Source organism: Haliotis rubra, unplaced genomic scaffold (assembly GCF_003918875.1).
Source record: "Haliotis rubra isolate DU_JTF1 unplaced genomic scaffold, ASM391887v1 Scf1778, whole genome shotgun sequence".
NCBI lineage: Eukaryota > Metazoa > Mollusca > Gastropoda > Lepetellida > Haliotidae > Haliotis > Haliotis rubra.
Window position 1 is genome coordinate 55,079 of NW_025765756.1, and position 22,976 is coordinate 78,054.

The 22,976-nt window shown below is 41.8% G+C and overlaps 2 protein-coding genes across 2 annotated transcripts in view; one reads left to right on the plus strand and one right to left on the minus strand.

The window, feature by feature from the left end:
* LOC124273186 overlaps positions 1–16,531 on the plus strand; it is a 28,023-nt gene extending 11,492 nt beyond the window's left edge. The window contains exons 2-6 of the mRNA XM_046708403.1: positions 10,501–10,588; positions 11,094–11,287; positions 11,804–11,883; positions 13,064–13,274; positions 15,750–16,531. Of these exons, the coding sequence (XP_046564359.1) occupies positions 10,501–10,588; positions 11,094–11,287; positions 11,804–11,883; positions 13,064–13,274; positions 15,750–15,875 (699 nt within the window). The 3' untranslated portion in view covers positions 15,876–16,531. The remainder of the gene's footprint in view (positions 1–10,500; positions 10,589–11,093; positions 11,288–11,803; positions 11,884–13,063; positions 13,275–15,749) is intronic.
* Positions 16,532–17,127: 596 nt separating this feature from the next.
* On the minus strand, positions 17,128–21,109 carry LOC124273183. Its single transcript, XM_046708400.1, has 3 exons — positions 21,091–21,109; positions 20,351–20,674; positions 17,128–17,695 (listed from the first exon to the last, which is right to left on the minus strand). Exons 1-3 carry the CDS (start codon positions 21,107–21,109, stop codon positions 17,250–17,252), a joined length of 789 nt encoding a protein of 262 aa, XP_046564356.1. The 3' UTR covers positions 17,128–17,249.
* Between the last annotated feature and the right edge of the window lie 1,867 nt (positions 21,110–22,976).

Here is a 22,976-nt window from a genome sequence, read left to right on the forward strand (position 1 = left end):
GTTATATGTCCTGTGTTAGCTATGTCCTGGTGTATATGTATATGTCCTGTGTTATCTATGTCCCGTATGTAGCTATGTCTGGTGTATTTGTCCTGTGTTATCTATGTCCCGTATGTAGCTATACCTGGTGTATATGTGCTGTGTTATCTTTGTCCCGTATGTAGCTATGTCTGATGTATATGTCCTGTGTTATCTTTGTCCAGTAGGTAGCTATGTCTGGTGTATATGTCCTGTGTTATCTATGTCCCGTATGTAACTGTGTCTGGTGTATATGTCCTCTGTTATCTATGTCCCGTGTGTAGCTATGCCTGATGTATATGTCCTCTGTTATCTTCGTCCCGAATGTAACTATGTCTGGTGTATATGTCCTATGTTATCTGTGTCCCTATAAAAGTATCTCTGGTGTTATTGTCCTTGTTATCTATGTCCCGTGTATAGATATGTCTGGTGTATATGTCCTGTGTTATCTATGTCCTGTATGGAGCTATGTCTGGTGTATATGTCCTGTGTTATCTATGTCCTGTATGGAGCCTATGTCTGGTGTATATGTCCTGTGTTATCTATGTCCCGTATGGAGCTATGTCTGGTGTATATGTCCTGTGTTATCTATGTCCCGTATGTAGCTATGTCTGGTGTATATGTCCTGTGTTATCTATGTCCCGTATCTGGGGAGCTGTGTCTGATGTATATGTCCTGTGTTATCTATGTCCCGTATGTAGCTATGTCTGTCTGTATATGTCCTGTGTTATGTATGTCCTGTATGTCCCGTATGTAGCTATGTCTGATGTATTTGTCCTGTGTTATCTATGTCACGTATGTAGCTATGTCTGGTGTATATGTCCTGTGTTATCTATGTCCCGTATGTAGCTATCTCTGGTGTATATGTCCTGTGTTATCTATGTCACGTATGTAGCTATGTCTGGTGTATATGTCCTGTGTTATCTATGTCCTGTATGTAGCTATGTCTGGTGTATTTGTCCTGTGTTATCTATGTCCCGTATGTAGCTGTGTCTGGTGTATATGTCCTGTGTTATCTATGTCCCGTAAGGAGCTATGTCTGGTGTATATGTCCTGTGTTATCTATGTCCCGTGTGTAGCTATGCCTGATGTATATGTCCTGTGTTATCTTTGTCCCGTATGTAGCTATGTCTGGTGTATATGTTCTATGTTATCTGTGTCCCCTATAAAAGTATCTCTGGTGTTATTGTCCTGTGTTATCTATGTCCCGTGTATAGATATGTCTGGTGTATATGTCCTGTGTTATCTATGTCCCGTATGTAGCTATGTTTGGTGTATTTGTCCTGTGTTATCTATGTCCCGTATGTAGCTATGTCTGGTGTATTTGTCCTGTGTTATCTACGTCCCGTATGTAGCTATGTCTGGTGTATATGTGCTGTGTTATCTATGTCCCGTATGCAGCTATGTCTGGTGTATTTGTCCTGTGTTATCTATGTCCCGTATGGAGCTGTGTCTGGTGTATATGTCCTGTGTTATCTATGTCCCGTATGGAGCTATGTCTGATGTATATGTCGTGTGTTATCTATGTCCCGTGTATAGCTATGTCTGGTGTTTATGTCCTGTGTTATCTATGTCCCGTATGGAGCTATGTCTGATGTATATGTCCTGTGTTATCTTTGTCCCGTATGTAGCTATGTCTGGTGTATATGTCCTGTGTAATCTATGTCCCGTGTGTAGCTATGTCTGGTGTATATGTCCTGTGTTATCTATGTCCCGTATGTAGCTATGTCTTGTTTATATGTCCTGTGTTATCTTTTTCCCGTATGTATCTATGTCTGGTTTATATGTCCTGTTTTATCTATGTCCCGTATGGAGGTATGTCTGATGTATATGTCCTGTGTTATCTTTGTCCCGTATGTAGCTATATCTGGTGTATATGTCCTGTGTTATCTATGTCCCGTATGTAGCTATGTCTGATGTATATGTCGTGTTTTATCTATGTCCCGTGTATAGCTATGTCTGGTGTATATGTCCTGTGTTATCTATGTCCCGTATGGAGCTATGTCTGGTTTATATGTCCTGTGTTATCTATGTCCCGTATGTAGCTATATCTGGTGTATTTGTCCTGTGTTATCTATGTCCCGTATGGAGCTAGGTCTGGTTTATATGTCCTGTGTTATCTTTGTCCCGTATGGAGCTATGTCTGGTTTATATGTCCTGTGTTATCTATGTCCCGTATGGAGCTATGTCTGATGTATATGTCCTGTGTTATCTTTGTCCCGTATGTAGCTATATCTGGTGTATATGTCCTGTGTTATCTATGTCCCGTATGTAGCTATATCTGGTGTATTTGTCCTGTGTTATCTATGTCCCGTATGGAGCTAGGTCTGGTTTATATGTCCTGTGTTATCTATGTCCAGTATGTAGCTATGTCTGGTGTATTTGTCCTGTGTTATCTATGTCACGTATGTAGCTGTGTCTGGTTTAATTGTCCTTGTTACCTATGTCCCGTGTATAGCTATGTCTGATGTATATGGCCTGTGTTATCTATGTCCCGTATGTAGCTATGTCTGGTGTATATGTCCTGTGTTATCTATGTCCCGTATGGAGCTATGTCTGGTGTATATGTCCTCTGTTATCTATGTCCCGTGTGTAGCTATGCCTGATGTATATGTCCTCTGTTATCTTCGTCCCGAATGTAACTATGTCTGGTGTATATGTCCTATGTTATCTGTGTCCCCTATAAAAGTATCTCTCGTGTTATTGTCCTTGTTATCTATGTCCCGTGTATAGATATGTCTGGTGTATATGTCCTGTGTTATCTATGTCCTGTATGGAGCTATGTCTGATGTATATGTCCTGTGTTATCTATGTTCCGTATGTAGCTATGTCTGATGTATATGTCCTGTGTTATCTATGTCCCGTATGTAGCTATGTCTGATGTATATCTCCTGTGTTATCCATGTCCCGTATGGAGCTATGTCTGATGTATATGTCCTGTGTTATCTTTGTCCCGTATGTAGCTATGTCTGGTGTATATGTCCTGTGTTATCTATGTCCCGTATGTAGCTATGTCTGGTGTATTTGTCCTGTGTTATCTATGTCCCGTATGTAGCTATACCTGGTGTATATGTGCTGTGTTATCTTTGTCCCGTATGTAGCTATGTCTGATGTATATGTCCTGTGTTATCTTTGTCCAGTAGGTAGCTATGTCTGGTGTATATGTCCTGTGTTATCTATGTCCCGTATGTAACTGTGTCTGGTGTATATGTCCTCTGTTATCTATGTCCCGTGTGTAGCTATGCCTGATGTATATGTCCTCTGTTATCTTCGTCCCGAATGTAACTATGTCTGGTGTATATGTCCTATGTTATCTGTGTCCCCTATAAAAGTATCTCTGGTGTTATTGTCCTTGTTATCTATGTCCCGTGTATAGATATGTCTGGTGTATATGTCCTGTGTTATCTATGTCCTGTATGGAGCTATGTCTGGTGTATATGTCCTGTGTTATCTATGTCCTGTATGGAGCTATGTCTGGTGTATATGTCCTGTGTTATCTATGTCCCGTATGGAGCTATGTCTGGTGTATATGTCCTGTGTTATCTATGTCCCGTATGTAGCTATGTCTGGTGTATTTGTCCTGTGTTATCTATGTCCCGTATGGAGCTGTGTCTGATGTTTAGGTCCTGTGTTATCTATGTCCCGTATGTAGCTATGTCTGGTGTATATGTCCTGTGTTATGTATGTCCCGTATGTAGCTATGTCTGATGTATTTGTCCTGTGTTATCTATGTCACGTATGTAGCTATGTCTGGTGTATATGTCCTGTGTTATCTATGTCCCGTATGTAGCTATCTCTGGTGTATATGTCCTGTGTTATCTATGTCACGTATGTAGCTATGTCTGGTGTATATGTCCTGTGTTATCTATGTCCCGTATGTAGCTATGTCTGGTGTATTTGTCCTGTGTTATCTATGTCCCGTATGTAGCTATGTCTGGTGTATATGTCCTGTGTTATCTATGTCCCGTATGGAGCTATGTCTGATGTATATGTCGTGTGTTATCTATGTCCCGTGTATAGCTATGTCTGGTGTTTATGTCCTGTGTTATCTATGTCCCGTATGGAGCTATGTCTGATGTATATGTCCTGTGTTATCTTTGTCCCGTATGTAGCTATGTCTGGTGTATATGTCCTGTGTAATCTATGTCCCGTGTGTATAGCTATGTCTGGTGTATATGTCCTGTGTTATCTATGTCCCGTATGTAGCTATGTCTTGTTTATATGTCCTGTGTTATCTTTTCCTGTATGTATCTATGTCTGGTTTATATGTCCTGTTTTATCTATGTCCCGTATGTAGGTATGTCTGATGTATATGTCCTGTGTTATCTTTGTCCCGTATGTAGCTATATCTGGTGTATATGTCCTGTGTTATCTATGTCCCGTATGTAGCTATGTCTGATGTATATGTCGTGTTTTATCTATGTCCCGTGTATAGCTATGTCTGGTGTATATGTCCTGTGTTATCTATGTCCCGTATGGAGCTATGTCTGGTTTATATGTCCTGTGTTATCTATGTCCCGTATGTAGCTATATCTGGTGTATTTGTCCTGTGTTATCTATGTCCCGTATGGAGCTAGGTCTGGTTTATATGTCCTGTGTTATCTTTGTCCCGTATGGAGCTATGTCTGGTTTATATGTCCTGTGTTATCTATGTCCCGTATGGAGCTATGTCTGATGTATATGTCCTGTGTTATCTTTGTCCCGTATGTAGCTATATCTGGTGTATATGTCCTGTGTTATCTATGTCCCGTATGTAGCTATATCTGGTGTATTTGTCCTGTGTTATCTATGTCCCGTATGGAGCTAGGTCTGGTTTATATGTCCTGTGTTATCTATGTCCCGTATGTGAGTGAGTGAGTGAGTTTAGTTTTACGCCGCACTCAGCAATATTCCAGCTATATGGCGGCGGTCTGTAAATAATCGAGTCTGGACCAGACAATCCAGTGATCAACAGCATGAGCATCGATCTGCGCAATTGGGAACCGATGACATTTGTCAACCAAGTCAGCGAAACTGACCACCCGATCCCGTTAGTCGCCTCTACGACACGACAAGATAGTCGCCTTGTTATGGCAAGCACATGGGTTGCTGAAGACCTATTCTACCCCGGATCTTCACGGGTCTGTCCCGTATGTAGCTATGTCTGGTGTATATGGCCTGTGTTATCTATGTCCCGTATGTAGCTATGTCTGGTGTATATGTCCTGTGTTATCTATGTCCCGTATGTAGCTATGTCTGGTGTATATGTCCTGTGTTATCTATGTCCCGTATGTAGCTATGTCTGGTGTATATGTCCTGTGTTATCTATGTCCCGTATGTAGCTATGTCTGGTGTATATGTCCTGTGTTATCTATGTCCCGTATGTAGCTATGTCTGGTGTATATGTCCTGTGTTATCTATGTCCCGTATGTAGCTATGTCTGGTGTATATGTCCTGTGTTATCTATGTCCCGTATGTAGCTATGTCTGGTGTATATGGCCTGTGTTATCTATGTCCAGTCGTATGTAGCTGTGTCTGGTCTATATGTCCTGTGTTATCTATGTGTCCTGTGTTATGTCCTGTGTTATCTGTCCCGTATGTAGCTATGTCTGGTGTATATGTCCTGTGTTATCTATGTCCCGTATGTAGCTATGTCTGGTGTATATGTCCCTATGTTATCTATGTCCATGTATGTAGCTATGTCTGGTGTATATATGTCCTGTGTTATCTATGTTATCTATGTAGCTGTGTCTGGTGTATATGTCCTGTGTTATCTATGTCCCGTATGTAGCTATGTCTGGTGTATATGTCCTGTGTTATCTATGTCCCGTATGTAGCTATGTCTGGTGTATATGTCCTGTGTTATCTATGTCCCGTATGTAGCTATGTCTGGTGTATGTTATGTCCTGCTGTTATCTATATGTCTGTGTGTGTTATCCGTATGTAGCTATGTCTGGTGTATATGTCCTGTGTTATCTATGTCCCGTATGTAGCTATGTCTGGTGTATATGTCCTGTGTTATCTATGTCCCGTATGGAGCTATGTCTGGTGTATATGTCCTGTGTTATCTATGTCCCGTATGGAGCTATGTCTGGTTTATATGTCCTGTGTTATCTATGTCCCGTATGGAGCTATGTCTGGTGTATATGTCCTGTGTTATCTATGTCCCGTATGGAGCTATGTCTGGTGTATATGTCCTGTGGAGCTTATGGTTTATATGTCCTGTGTTATCTATGCTATGTGGAGTGTATGGTGTCCTGTGTTATCTATGTCCCGTATGGAGCTATGTCTGGTTTATATGTCCTGTGTTATCTATGTCCCGTATGGAGCTATGTCTGGTTTATATGTCCTGTGTTATCTATGTCACGTATGGAGCTATGTCTGGTGTATATGTCCTGTGTTATCTATGTCCCGTATGGAGCTATGTCTGGTGTATATGTCCTGTGTTATCTATGTCCCGTATGTAGCTATGTCTGGTGTATATGTCCTGTGTTATCTATGTCCCGTATGTAGCTATGTCTGGTGTATATGTCCTGTGTTATCTATGTCCCGTATAGCTATGTCTGGTGTATATGTCCTGTGTTATCTATGTCCCGTATGTAGCTATGTCTGGTGTATATGTCCTGTGTTATCTATGTCCCGTATGCTAGCTGTATATGTCTGGTGTATATGTCCTGTGTTATCTATGTCCCGTATGTAGTCCCTATGTCTGGTGTATATGTCCTGTGTTATCTATGTCCCGTATGTAGCTATGTCTGGTGTATATGTCCTGTGTTATCTATGTCCCGTATGTAGCTATGTCTGGTGTATATGTCCTATGTCTGTGTCCCGTATGTATATGTCCTGTATATGTTATCTGTGTCCCCTATAAAGGTATCTCTGGTGTAATTGTCCTTGTTATCTTTGTCCCGTGTATAGCTGTGTCTGGTGTGTTTGTCCCACAATGACGTCGTAAGATTACGAACTCTGCATGGTCCCAAGAATGTACTTGTGGATCGAACAGACTCCTTTGAAGCTTCTCAGTGTACGTCCCGTTTATAATTTTAATAACACAAATTTCGATCTGTTGCCAATTCATTACCAGTTTCAAATGATAAATTGAATAATCCTTCTCACGCTTCTGTCATTATGAATTCCACTTTGTGTCTTTTCTTGCGTGTCTATGAAATGAGCGCACCATTTCAATCACATAACTTACACGCTTCATTGATTGATTGATTGGTGCAAGGAATGCAGCGCCCCGCTGATGGTGAAATGTGTATCGATAGTCGATGATCAGAATAAGAACTGATCAATGTTGATATTGTAACGCAATGTTCACGGATGGGTGATGGTGCCATTCTCCGAGACCTGGCAATGAGGGCTGGGGAGATCACTGAGCGATACCAGCAGAGGCAGTAATCACAATTCCATGTATAATTTATAAAAGGCAGGCCATGAAATCACTGTTCTGAACAGATGATGATGTCATCGACTAATTGTCACTGGGACTCGTATGAACAGCAAAGACACGTCTACCTAAGCATGCCTTATTTACACGCAAACCTTGGGAGTTGACAGTGCCTGGCGTGTTTGTTGTGGCTGACGGTGTGTTTGCGGTGAAAGCCCGTTGCTAGATGTCAGCCCAATACACGCACGCACACACGCACGCACACACGCACGCACGCATACACAAGCACTCTCTCACGTGATTGATATAGATGAATCTCATTTGAAAATAATTGTTCGTTTTCAAATAATACATTCCTCAATTAACCACGAACTAACTTCTTTGAGTGGCATTTCAGAAGCTGGGAAGTACAAAATAGACAACCTGTAAGGATATGTACTACTTTATTACGAGAGTGAGACGTTTCGATACAAACTCTTGTACCGTTGTCAAGCAGGAATGACAACTGTACAGGACAACTTACTTCACAACTGTACAATAATCTGTATCGTTACGTCGCACTCTCGTAATAAAGAAGTTGTTATCCATAATGTATGTCCATTCTAACGAAGGACCGTATTGAAATTCAAGCCCTAGCCATTAATATTTCAAAAATGTGATTACAAACGAAAATCGACATGAGTTCGCGAAGGTGGAACGCTATCTGGAAGCCAATGTTGTTTCTCACGTACCTTTGGGTGGGAAAGCTGTGGTCCTATGTGATTGGCGTTACTATGGGGATGACCTGAGGTCAGGTTATGACGCACTTCAGTCAAGTCTCGTATATTTTCATGACTGTAATTAAGTGAGTGAGTGAGTTTAGTTTTACGCCGCACTGAGCAATATTCCAGCTATATGGCGGCGCTCTGTAAATAATCATGTCTGGTCCAGACAATCCTGTGATCGACAGCATGAGCATCGATCTACGCAACTGGGAACCGATGACATGTGTCAACCAAGTCAGCGAGCCTGACCACCCGATCCCGTTTGTCGCCTCTTCCGACAAGCATGGGTTACTGAAGATCAATATTCTAACCCGGACCTTCAAGGGTCAGTAATTTAGTGACAAGCTAGTCCTGCTTCAATAGGACTAACTTCTATCTGTGTCGAAACTTTATGGTTTTCGAGTGTTAATATATGTCCTTAGGTCTATTGTAGTTTCCATCATCATTTTCGCCTTGATAATCCAGGGGTCTAACATCAAGGTCTAAGTTGAGGCCACACTGGGTGTTTGGAAGAAAGCAGTAGGCCGCATGTTGAGAAATATATACAATTAACATGCATGTACGTACACATGCGTTACTGCCATTCCAAAAGGAAAGGTATGTACAGAAACTGTCAATAGATACTATCGCAGTTTATGACGTGACTTACATTTTCATCATTTGTATCAACTCTTATGAGTACTGGGCTTGTATGATATCTCCGTTGACACTGGAATGCATTACATGTCTGTCACGATAGTGATACATCGATCTGTTCGCTTGCCCTGTCACTCACCTCTACTTTCTTGTTAGTTTTGGGGTGGTAGGGTAGCCAAGTGGTTAAATTAAAGCGTTCACTCGTCACGCCGAAGACCCGGGTTCGATTCCCCACATGGGTACAATTGCTGTGTCCCCCACCGTGATATTACTGGAACATTGCTAAAAGCGTCGTAAATCCATACTCACTCACTCTCTCTCTCTTGTTAGTTTTCCATATGAGCTGACATGTCACCTCAAATATCGTGTAAAATTAGTCGTACAGACGATAGGGGTTCGACACGCCTTGAACTATACCACCCGATTAGCATCTACGATGAGAAGACACAAGACTCTCGAGTAAGTTCTGATAAACGATGCAGCATAATGTGCAAAGGTAAATACAACCAAGATGTTTGAAAGTATGGGCCAGCCTGACCTTACTGTTGACGTAAGGTGACATTTGTTTGCCCATTTCGCGAAACTGTTGTTGAATGTTGAAAACGAGGAAAGTCTGTTGAGATGTTCTGTTGAAAGTTTCAGTACCAAAGAACCATACATTTGACATGTTCTGTTGAAAGTGTTTGCCGTCTGCTTTGATATATCCCAGAACATACAGTTTGTATTATGAACACTGTAGAGTTCTAGTTTTCTTTTTGAAAATCCAATTGAAAACAAATGTCAATTCCTCAAATTTTATTCCTCATGATAATATGTTGAATATTACGATATGGAAGTGTGAAGATGTTCAATTTTGAAGATTAACTGAAATAACAAAAATAAAGGATCATAAGTTTCAGTCCACAGTGAAAATGCAGAAAATGGCTGACATTCATTCACTGACAAAGTAACCTTCAAAAGCAAAATATAGACATTCAAAATTACCAAATTAACATAATGCTACCCAAATAAATACATATAAGAATAAGTTGGAGTACATACCATTTTGTTTGACCTTCTACATCATCAAATCTAATGTGTGAGACACTCTCACTGCACAGCTGTCTCTCACCCATGTGCCTCTCAGTCACCCATGTGCTTCTCAGGCCCCAACTAGAGTTACCCGACTTGCTTTAGCCTCAGGTAACTGAATCATCTCATAAATCTCTCTCTCTCTCTTTCTGATATTTTAACATTGTCATAACCAAAATTCTTTCTTACTTTTAAACTCATACATGCACATTTTTATACATACATTAACTCACACATTCACAATTTGATACAAAATACTCAAAACCTGACACTTTGCATACAAACTTAGTACACATATCTTTTGCACTTAATATTTATACACTCACTCTTGCTACTTAAATGCAAACACTCTATCCATTCATACCAATTTATATACAAACAAAAAATAACCTATTACCTGAACGCTACCTCGACTTATGGCATAAACTACTTTTTCTTTACAGAAGTTGAAATATATTTGAAGCATGTCTCCACTGGTTTTTACAACTTCTAAACTGTCACTTAAAGTGGCACACTGCCGTGAATACGAGCCTTTTAACCAATGTCATTGGACTATTTAGCCTGTTAGATGTGTGTATTAAACTCGGGTATTGGTTACATTAGATATGTGGATGGGTTAGTTATTGTGTGTTTACTCATCAGTCTCTGAGCGGCCCCTGCAGAAATGTGACTTTCCCTGCCATGGAAAGGTGTGACATCGACCGCTCCCAACTCGCCATCTGTGTGCAAGGTCAGTGAAAGAGGATATCTAGTCTGTCTCACAGTCACCCAACCGTGTCATTTTCCCTTCCGCCCAGCCCTTTCTGCAATGCTAGAGCCCCAAATCTAAATAGAGTTCTGAATCTCCCATCTTACTGGGACTCATTTTCAAATTAAAATGATGTATGTGTTTCTATCAAAATCATAAATATTCAGACACTAGGCGTTAGGCCAGAGAATATCTGAAAAGCTTAATTCCGACACCAGATGTCTTTTTTCAACTCCATGTTATATCTTCGTCAGTCTGCAATTACAAGACTATATTAATCTTTCGTCATATCATATCATGCATTTGTCATTCCTATGTAGAGAGGTGAGTTTGTCTTCTGCAGCCGCTCAAATCAATGATAATAGTTCCACTGCAAAGTCAGAATCATAGTTGACGAGGTGACAGGTCTCATGGAGATATTTTCTTCGACATTTGTCATATGTTTGTATGTAAACTTTCCCCTGCATCAAAATTTTCAACCTGACAGATGATGTAAGTTGCGGAGCGCCACCTACCGTCACGAATGCCACATTAGAGTACGACGGCCGCTACCCCGGAGCAATAGCCTCGTATTCGTGTCCTGTCAACTTCCGGTTGTGTGGGAGCAATGTCAGCACATGTTCTGCCGGAAGTTGGGTAGGGCACAGCACAGCCTGTAAGCAGTATCGATGGATAAACCCGGTATGTTGACTGGCTGTAATGTCCACTGAAATAATTATTGCCAAATTGAAGTGATAGATCCCATTTCTTATTTTTTGTTATATATTTTTGCGTTAGAAACACTTTTGAAGTGACTTTAACAAAATCACATAGCGAGGAACAATTGGTGAAATCAAGACAGGGATCTCAATTTCTCCTCTAATCACGGGTTCGTATCCCGCATTCGCCCTCATAATGACTATTTTACTATAGTTTCCTTCCCATTACCCCCCAAGTGGTACAGGATTTGGACCTGTTCCAGTAATTCATATGAGCTGACACAGATCCATTTTCACGGAAACCTAAATTCTTTGAAATTATTCATGAAGTAAAGAATATAGCCATCACATTAATACCACTATTGTTGCTTCCACAAAAATAGTACTAAATATGTTATTACTGTTACAATGGCACTCATCACAGAATGTATCCAGGAATACGTAAATACCTTAATCATACCGGCAACATTCCGGAAACCTGTCTCGTCTGTCATTCCAGAGTTCTGAAACTGACTATCCTGTTCCTTGCGAATTTAACATCGGATGGTCTGTCTTGCTGAGAGGAAACGTCATTCCGAGGTAACGTCCTACTGACACAACGTTCAACGCAGGTAACGTCCTACCCACACAACATCCCGCCCCGGTAACGTCCTACTGACACAACGTTCAACGCAGGTAACGTCCTACCCACACAACATTCCGCCCAGGTAACGTCCTACTGACACAACGTTCAACGCAGGTAACGTCCTACCCACACAACATCCCGCCCAGGTAACGTCCTACTGACACAATGTTCAACGCAGGTAACGTCCTACCCACACAACATTCCGCCCAGGTAACGTCCTACTGACACAACGTTCAACGCAGGTAACGTCCTACCCACACAACATCCCTCCCAGGTAACGTCCTACTGACACAACGTTCAGCGCAGGTAACGTCCTACCCACACAACATCCCGCCTAGGTAACGTCCTACTCACACAATGTTCAACGCAGGTAACGTCCTACCCAACACAACATCCCGCCCAGGTAACGTCCTACTGACACAACGTTCAACGCAGGTAACGTCCTACCCACACAACATCCCGCCCAGGTAACGTCCTACTGACACAACGTTCAACGCAGGTAACGTCCTACCCACACAACATCCCGCCTAGGTAACGTCCTACTGACACAACGTTCAACGCAGGTAACGTCCTACCCACACAACATCCCGCCCAAGTAACGTCCTACTCACACAACGTCCCACCCAGGTAATGTCATACTCACACAACGTCCCTCTCCGGTAACGTCCTCCTCACACAATGTTTAACGCAGGTAACGTCCTACTCACACAACGTCCCACCTAGGTAACGTCCTACTCACACAACGTCCTAGCCAGGTAACGTCCTACTCACACAACGTCACGCCCATGTAACGTACTACTCACACAACGGCCCTCTCAAGTAACGTCCTACTCACACAGCGTCCCACCCAAGTAACGTCCTACTCACACAACGTCACTCCCAAGTAACGTCCTACTCACACAACGTCATTCCAAGGTAACGTCCTACTCACACAACGTCCCGCCCAGTTAACGTCCTACTCACACCACAACTCATGTTATTATCTTTTTGCATTATAAAATGGCATAACATTAAATCATGCACAGTTACATTATTCCAGAAGTATACATGCAATACACTCGATAGCACAAACCTCCTGCGTCTGCTTAGTTTGGTACAGCTGCACCTGATATTGACTTCTTCTCTGTCTCCCAGTGAAACCCGCTTCAAGATCAACCTAAAACCCAAGCCTACCTGGTTTCTAATGCATGTCGTCATCAACATGGACTACAGGACTCTATCTATCAACGTTGCAGCTCCCAACTGGCAAGCCGAGGAGACGATTGACACCTCCAGTTACTTCCCCTTTGAGAGGGGTCATGACTTCGAGGTCACTATTCTGCGCGACAGTGCAACGTCACACCAGGTGAGGGACAAATGACGGTGTTTCATTTTTGACCCAGTTGATAATAATGACCACGTTTCTGAGTGGGATTGCCACGTGGTTTAACCAGCGACTCGCTTATTGGTCATAACAAGATGCCTAAATGAGGTTGCCTCATGATTTAACAGATAATCATTTGATGATTATGACAAAATGTCGGAATGGGTTTGTCGAATGTTTCAACCAGGGATTCAGTTTTGCCAAAAATAGAGGCAAATGTCCTCTGAAGTATACTGAGAATACGATATGTCGGACTTAAACGTCGTCCATGTAAAATTTGGGAATATCACATTTTGGCGAAATAGGTACTTTAGGTACTTTTCCTGCTTGGATTGAAAAAGGAAACAGTGGAATTTGGTCAACTGGAAATTAAGATTTGGGTATATCGATTTCCTGATGTCGTTACATAATGATCAAATACCCCATACTTGTTACCTGATGCACCCACTTGGACCAGTCACAATGAGCCAGTCCTATCTGGTTCATGTTTAATGGCAATTCGTTCTCTGAAAGTCTGTGTGACAGAAGGTATGATTTCAATTCTCCGAAGGTCAACTTTCGCGCAGATTGTACCTCAAACCAGATACCACATGTTGGAGTAGCCAACATGTGGTATCTGGTTTGAGGTAGAGTCAGCGCATGTTTTCTAAAAACTTCAGTCGACTTTTGCTCACGTGTTGTTTACTCTAGGTTACAACATTCTAAGCCTCAGTTAATTCTTTGAAAACGTTTTTGAAGAATCATCTATACACATCACTAGATTGTTTCAATTCTCAGTGAATACACACGTTATTCCTTCGGTCTGGAAAACATCAGAAATTGTACCAGTTCCTAAAAAGACACAACCTAAAGAACTCAACGACTACAGGCCAGTTGCTCTCACATCTATAGCAATGAAGTCGCTGGAACGCATTTTGTTGAGACATCTCTGTCAGGAAGTTGCCGACATACTGGACCTACAGGTTCGCCTACAGGCCAAGGAGAGGAGTTGTTGATGCCACACTGTCATTCCTGAATAATGTCTATAAACATCTAGAGACACCTAAGTCATACATCAGGATCCTCTTCGTTGACTTTTCATCTGCGTTCAACACTATCCAGCCACATATCATGATACAGAAACTGTTAGACATGGACGTTAACTCATACCTCATCAAGTGGATCGAAAACTTTCTTGTGGACAGACAGCAGTACGTGAAAGTTAACGGGGCTGTATTGAGTAAACGGACCACCAACACTGGTGCACCACAAGGCTGTGTAATATCTCCTGTTCTTTTCACCCTCTACACTAATGATTGTGCAAGCTCGAATTCAACCTGTTCAACTGTAAAGTTCGCAGATGATGCAGCAAACTGAACGACACTCATTCTGAAGAACTGTATAAAGAGGACATTAATCATTTTACGACTTGGTGTGCAGAAAACCACTTACTCTTAAATGTCACAAAACAAAGGAACTGATAATTGACTTTCGGAGCAAACCCACAGAACTGCTTCCAGTGATAATCAACGGTGAATGTGTTGAGACAGTGCCGGAGTATAAGTAACTGGGAACCTTCATTGACTCTAAGCTGAACTAGAGCTCTAACACTGAAGCCCTATACAAAAAGTGTCAACAACGTCTTCCTCTCATGCGTAAACTGAGATCTGTTAATGTTAACCCATCTGTGATGTCATCTTTTTATGTAGCATCTATTCAGAGTATTTTAACATTTTGCTTCCATTGTTGGTACGGGTCTCTCTCAGTTCATCTCAAATCTAAAATAGACAAAATTGTTAACACTGCAAGTAAAATCGCTGGAGTCAGATTTGAATGTTTATCATCAATATATGAGCGGCAAATCGTGAATCAAGCTGTCAAAATCATATCTGACCGTACTCACTACTTAAATTCGGAATACAACCTTCTCCCTTCAGGCCGCCGATACAAAGTTCCAATTGTGAAAACTAAGAGAGCCTGTACATTCTTTATTCGAAGTACCATATCTCTCTTAAACAAATGTGAAGATACCTAAATCAAAGAATTTCTGTAAATATGTTTAGTATATCTCTAATGTGTCAGTAGCTCTGCTGATGTAGCACAAATTCCTGAAAAGGCATTAAAGTATTATTCTATTCTATTCTATTCTATTCTATTCCATTTCTGGTGTCCCCCGCCGTGATGTTGCTGGAATTTTGCTAAAAGCGGCGTAAAACCAAACTCAGTCAGTCTATTCTATTCTATCCGTGACTTTTTGCCTTATTTGGTCAGGTGAAAAAATTACTTGCACTTGCTTGTGTTTGACACATATAGTGGCATGATGTATTCATAGATATACTTGTGATGAGGTCGGAATCATACTGTGGACGTTTTGTTAGGATCATGTAGTCGCTTGCACCCATCAGGGAGTTCTTCATTAACTGTAACAAAGTGCACGGACAAGATGATATCATATTATGCTGTTTTGGTATGTTTCAGATAACATTTAACAACACACTGACGTATACCTTCAACGACAGATTACCAGGGGAGGTAACTGCCTGGGTGCACTGTGAAAGCACAAATAATGTCTTCAGTGAAATAGTCGTTATTCCTCCAAATTGACAGTCATCTCCACTGCAGTGTGCGACATTCCCGCTGACGACGTGATCACTGACACTGCCTGACGTCACGACGTGGAACTGTGTTGATGGTGGATGCAGATATATCCAACGTTGGGTCTAAAGCTGCGGCGGTATATGTCGACGCCAGCAGTGATCAATAAGCCTCAGTGTGTCATGTGTCAGTGGAATGTGTTGGGAGGACATGGCCCCTGTGAAATGAATGTCGATACGTCTATGACAGTATATATTTGCCGTAGTGTGCCTCAATGCGTGTACGTTGTTCTTTTGTACCCTATAATCATACTGAACATATCTTCAAACATTTGCCTGCAATTATCTAGTTATAACGCCAATATCTACCCACATCTTACACATAATCCCCCCTCTCTTCACACTGAATATATACCAACACCTTACACATACCTCCACCTTCTCTTCGCACTCAATATATACCCAGACCTTACACATACCTTCCCCCTCTCTTCACACTGAATATATACCCAGACCTTACACATACCTCCACCTTCTCTTCACACTGAATATATACCCAGACCTTACACATACCTCCACCTTCTCTTCACACTGAATATATACCAACACCTTACACATACCTCCACCTTCTCTTCACACTGAATATATACCCAGACCTTACACATACCTCCACCTTCTCTTCACACTCAATATATACCCACACCTTACACATACATCACCTTGTGAAGCACCTGTACAATACCTGCCTTACACTAGGCATTTAACATCACCTTGTGAAGCACCTGTACAATACCTGCCTTACACTAGGCATTTAACATCACCTTGTGAAGCACCTGTATAATACCTGCCTTACACTAGGCATTTAGCATCACCTTGTGAAGCACCTGTACAATACCTGCCTTACACTAGGCATTTAGAATCACCTTGTGACGCACCTGTACAATACCTGCCTTACACTAGGCATTTAACATCACCTTGTGAAGCACTTGTACAATACCTGCCTTACACTAGGCATTTAACATCACCTTGTGAAGCATCTGTACAATACCTGCCTTACACTAGGCATTTAACATCACCTGTACAATACCTGCCTTACACTAGGCATTTAACATCACCTTGTGAAGCATCTGTACAAACGTTTTTCTCCTGGTATACATACAGTCACGCTACTTGTTGTACATCCCTTTGCAGTGATACCCTACTGGAGATTTGCACTAATCAGGTGCCACAATTAGGAAACATTGATAAGAAAGAGTATATATGTGATATTTGTTTATTCTTGCCGATCAACATGCACACAAAGTCCTAATTAGATGTACATACGCTGCCTTTACATTTAGAATCCCCTAGTAATTATATACATGCATACTGCTGACAGCCGCTCTCAACGCCTCTTTTTAAATAACCAAGCTCCAGGATTATTAATGAAGGTCGATATACCAATTTTTCTAAAACGTTGATATTTCATGAGGTAGCACCTCATGAACTCTCCTCGTCCAACCTGTGTCCCCTTGCCAACGGCGACAAGTCGACCCTTCCAGGAGATCCAGAAAGGCCGGAAGTGGGAACAGGTCAAGATGGCTGTTTCGAGATGGTGGCGACTGTCACACAATCGGATCACAGACGTGGTGTTGTTGAAACCACCGACGATGACGTTAGGGTTGTACTTGTAACGCCGAACATTGCTGTCTAAGGTTAAGTCGGCGTCGTTACAGGTCTTCACTAGGAACACCATGGTGTCGGCAAACGTGACTTGACGGAGGATGCGTCGATTCAGCCACTTTGTTTTTGGTTTTTTCCTTGACGGTGTCGATTCCCTGATCCAGGGCCCTTGACCGAAATAACACAAGCAGGATTTAATTCAAGACAGTTTGTGGAGCGAACATTTCATAAATGATCATGCATGGAGATTCCTATCAATAGTTCTTTGGTCACTGCTTTCAAACAAGCAGGAGCCAAACTGTTTTCTCCCCAACAATTTATTTCCAGAGTACGTTTATTTCAGGGTAAACCAGTAAGACATATTTATATATTTTTCGGGAACAGATTTGTTTGCTTCACAAATACAACCACACTGGCCAGACTCATGTACATAGACATGAGCAATAATTAAGCACCACCTGGATCCAAGACAAATCTGTAATATTTTTGTCCACACATGTGACAATACGCTAGTATAGAGGAATGCACATGTAAAGCACATGTTTCACATAATATCTCAAAAGCTATGGGTCGGATGTTCACGTGATGCGAAGACGCCAAGCACATTGGAATGTAAACTTCACATTTACAGTATGTGCACAACAGCTTACTGAATTGATTTATGAGACAATACCAACAAAATGCACTCCTGGCTCATACTCGTTTACGATATCATGTAAGTGAACTGAATTACGAATTATGTAATGTTGGCATTAGGTCAGACTCAAAATGTGAATGTGGGAGTGTTCCCTATAACGAACACAGAACGAAAATGTTTAACCTTTGAAAATTACAAGTGCATGATGATGCTTTAAATTTAGATTTATTATTTAAAGGCAGCAAGAACTTATTATATACTCAAAATCATGCAATATTTAAAGCAGTTCAGGGCCCTGTTCCTCAAAGCGATCGTAGCGCTACGACTGTCGTAAGTCTATGTTAAAGTATGGGAGTTACGATCATCTTAGCGCTACGATCGCTTTGAGGAACGGGGCCCAGCATTACATATGAAATAGCAAGCGATTTTCTTGAATGCTGTAAAAAGTTTCATATGTGCAAATAACTATCTCTATACATAGGTCTCTACCATTTCTGTACTAAATTTCTTTCTATATTACATGTATCTTGTTGTATATTTATCATGTTGTAAATACTCGGGAGATGTTACCTAAGTCGGATAGCTTGTTCCTAATCCCTAATATGTTTAAATCAAATCAATGTGCTGATGAGAAAGAACATCTTCTTTAACAGTTGTCCGGTCTGTGACAGCCATGTGTCGCCGGTACCTCGACATATCGGGCCAGTGCAGTGCGGAGATTGCATGAGGAATCATGTGAAAAGGAAATTGATACCATGTCTGCCTAGGTGCCCCTTTCTCTACATTTATATCTGTCTGTCATCTCTGCCCTTCTTTACCCGTCTCTGTTTCGTCGGGTTGTGGGGTGGCCTATTGGTTGGGGCGTTCGCTCGTTGCGTCGGGGACCCAGGTTCGATTCCCTGCCCTGTACTTTGCGACTATCCCTCTAACTATCCATCTGGTTACCTGCCCTGTACAATGCGACTCTCCCTCTAACTATCCATCTGGTTACCTGCCCTGTACTATGCGACTATCCCTCTAACTATCCATCTGGTTACCTGCCCTGTACAATGCAACTGTCCCTCTAACTATCCGTCTGGTTACCTGCCCTGTACTATGCGACTATCCCTCTAACTATCCATCTGGTTACCTGCCCTGTACTATGCGACTGTCCCTCTAACTATCCATCTGGTTACCTGCCCTGTACAATGCGACTATCCCTCTAACTATCCGTCCAACTCCTTTTTAAATGTTTGTGTTTGTTGTACATAATCCATATTCATTCTTTGTTGTAAATCTTCATTACTGGAGGAAATAAAGAAGTATATATATCTTACTTCTCATGAAAGAATACTAATCTAAACTGTCTGGCTGTACAGTGATTGGCTGTTCAGTGATTGGCTGTACAGTGATTGGCTGTTCAGTGATTGGCTGTACAGTGATTGGCTGTTCAGTGATTGGGTTTTCAATGATTGGCTGTTCAGTGATTGTTGGCTGCACAGTGATTGGCTGTTCAGTGATTGGCTTTTCAATTATTGGCTGTTCAGTGATTGTTGGCTGCACAGTGATAGGCTGTTCAGTGATTGGCTCTACAGTGATTGGCTGTTCAGTGATTGGCTGTACAGTGATTGGCTGTTCAGTGATTGGGTTTTCAATGATTGGCTGTTCAGTGATTGTTGGCTGCACAGTGATAAGCTGTTCAGTGATTGGCCCACGAAGGTGTGGGGGATTGCTCATAATCAACCGCTAGTTTACCCTGCCCTCCATGACGATACCACCACTGGACTTCACCAACATATGCTTGTAGTAAGCGAGTAACAGAATCGGGTGGTCCGGCTCGCTGATTTGGTTGACACATGTGATCGCACCCCTAATGCGTAGACAGATGTTCATGCTGTCAACGACTACATTGTTTGGTCCAGGTTCGATTACTTACAGACCGCCATCTTTGAGCGGGGACATTGCTGAAGGAAAAGCCCTGATACAGGCGCTATCACTGATAATTCACAGTATAGTAAATGGATAAAATCGACGTAAAACAACAAACTCCTGCGACACAGGACCAGCTAGGACATGGCTGGCTCGAAACAATCACAATCATTCGACCTACAAGGACAGGAAATACAAACTGAGCGAATGGTTAGCTCAGTATTTACGACTCGGCAATCCTTTAAGGTAGGCTGCATCGAGATGAACCTCAACCTCACCAGAACATTTCAGTGACGTGAAACTCCAGCTTGAGTTGTGAAGGCATGTTGTCTGGGCCGAGGTCAGTTCCGCTGACGTGTCCAGGTGTCCACGGTGACACGTGTACGTTCTAACACTTCCTAAAACCCGGCTGCCATTTGTTACGTCAGCTTTACGCACACGTGGGGGCGCAGCCGGACACACTGGGGTCACGTGATGAGTGTTCCCTGCAAAACAAGTTACATCATGTGACCTGATTTCAAGTAAACTAAACTCACGTCTGCCAGTGCGTGTTAAGTCATCTAATGACGAGCACCACGCAGAGAAACAACAAGAAAGTCTTTCTCATGACAAGGTTCGGGGCCTTGTCAGACCAGGTTTAGGTATTATTCTCCGATTTCGTCGCTCTAGGATATTACTATACATACAGTAAAGATTGTCCTGTGCTACTAGAAATACAGTAAGGCTTGTTCTGTATTACTGAACATGCAGTAAGGCATGTCCTGTACTACTAGAAATACAGTAAGGCTTGTCCTTTGCTACTAGACATACAGTAAGGCTTGTTCTGTATTACTGAACATGCAGTAAGGCTTGTCCTGTGCTACTAGACATACAGTAAGGCTTGTCCTTTGCTACTAGACATACAGTAAGGCTTGTTCTGTATTACTGAACATACAGTAAGGCTTGTCCTGTGCTACTAGACATACAGTAAGGCTTGTCCTTTGCTACTAGACATACAGTAAGGCTTGTTCTGTATTACTGAACGTGCAGTAAGGCATGTCCTGTACTACTAGAAATACAGTAAGGCTTGTCCTTTGCTACTAGACATACAGTAAGGCTTGTTCTGTATTACTGAACATGCAGTAAGGCTTGTCCTGTGCTACTAGACATACAGTAAGGCTTGTCCTTTGCTACTAGACATACAGTAAGGCTTGTTCTGTATTACTGAACATACAGTAAGGCTTGTCCTGTGCTACTAGACATACAGTAAGGCTTGTCCTTTGCTACTAGACATACAGGAAGGCTTGTTCTGTATTACTGAACATGCAGTAAGGCTTGTCCTGTGCTACTAGACATACAGTAAGGCTTGTCCTTTGCTACTAGACATACAGTAAGGCTTGTTCTGTATTACTGAACATACAGTAAGGCTTGTCCTGTGCTACTACACATACAGTAAGGCTTGTCCTTTGCTACTAGACATACAGTAAGGCTTGTCCTTTGCTACTAGACATACAGTAAGGCTTGTCCTGTACTACTAGACATACAGTAAGGCTTGTTCTGTATTACTAGACATACAGTAAGGCTTGTCCTGTGCTACTAGACATACAGTAAGGCTTGTCCTGTACTACTAGACATTCAGTAAGGCTTGTCCTGTGCTACTAGACATACAGTAAGGCTTGTCCTTTGCTACTAGACATACAGTAAGGCTTGTCCTTTGCTACTAGACATACAGTAAGGCTTGTTCTGTATTAGTGAACATGCAGTAAGGCTTGTCCTGTGCTACTAGACATACAGTAAGGCTTGTCCTTTGCACTACTAGACATACAGTAAGGCTTGTTCTGTATTAGTGAAGATGCAGTATGGCTTGTCTTGTACTAGTAGACATTCAGTAAGGCTTGTCTTGTACTACTAGACATACAGTAAGGCTTGTCCTGTGGTACTAGACATACAGTAAGGCTTGTTCTGTATTACTGAACATACAGTAAGGCATGTCCTGTACTACTAGACATACAGTAAGGCTTGTTCTGTGGTACTAGACATACAGTAAGGCTTGTTCTGTGGTACTAGACATACAGTAAGGCTTTTCTTGTGCTAGTAGACATACAGTAAGGCGTGTCTTGTACCACTAGACATACAGTAAGGCTTGTCTTGTACTAGTAGACATACAGTAAGGCTTGTTCTGTATTAGTGAAGATGCAGTATGGCTTGTCTTATACTAGTAGACATTCAGTAAGGCTTGTCTTGTACTACTAGACATTCAGTAAGGCTTGTCCTGTGGTATTAGACATACAGTAAGGCTTGTTCTGTATTACTGAACATACAGTAAGGCTTGTCTTGTACTACTAGACATACAGTAAGGCTTGTTCTGTGGTACTAGACATACAGTAAGGCTTTTCTTGTGCTAGTAGACATACAGTAAGGCGTGTCTTGTACTACTAGACATACAGTAAGGCTTGTCTTGTACTAGTAGACATACAGTAAGGCTTGTTTTGTACTACTAGACATACAGTAAGGCTTGTCTTGTACTACTAGACATACAGTAAGGCTTGTTCTGTGGTACCAAACATACAGTAAGGCTTGTTCTGTGGTACTAAACATTCAGTAAGGCTTGTCTTGTACTAGTAGACATACAGTAAGGCTTGTCTTGTACTAGTAGACATACAGTAAGGCTTGTCTTGTACTAGTAGACATACAGTAAGGCTTGTCTTGCACTAGTAGACATACAGTAAGGCTTTTTTGTACTAGTAGACATACAGTAAGGCTTGTCTTGCACTACTAGACATACAGTAAGGCTTGTCTTGTACTACTAGACATACAGTAAGGCTTGTTCTGTGGTACTGAACATACAGTAAGGCTTGTTCTGTATTACTGAACATGCAGTAAGGCTTGTCTTGTACTAGTAGACATTCAGTAAGGCTTGACTTG

Bases quoted from the DNA above. Each gene is read 5' to 3' on its own strand.
- LOC124273183 (XM_046708400.1), bottom strand. The intron at 17,696-20,350 runs GTGAGGTTGAGG...ATTTCGGTCAAG, and splicing joins CACGTCACTGAAATGTTCTG to GGCCCTGGATCAGGGAATCG.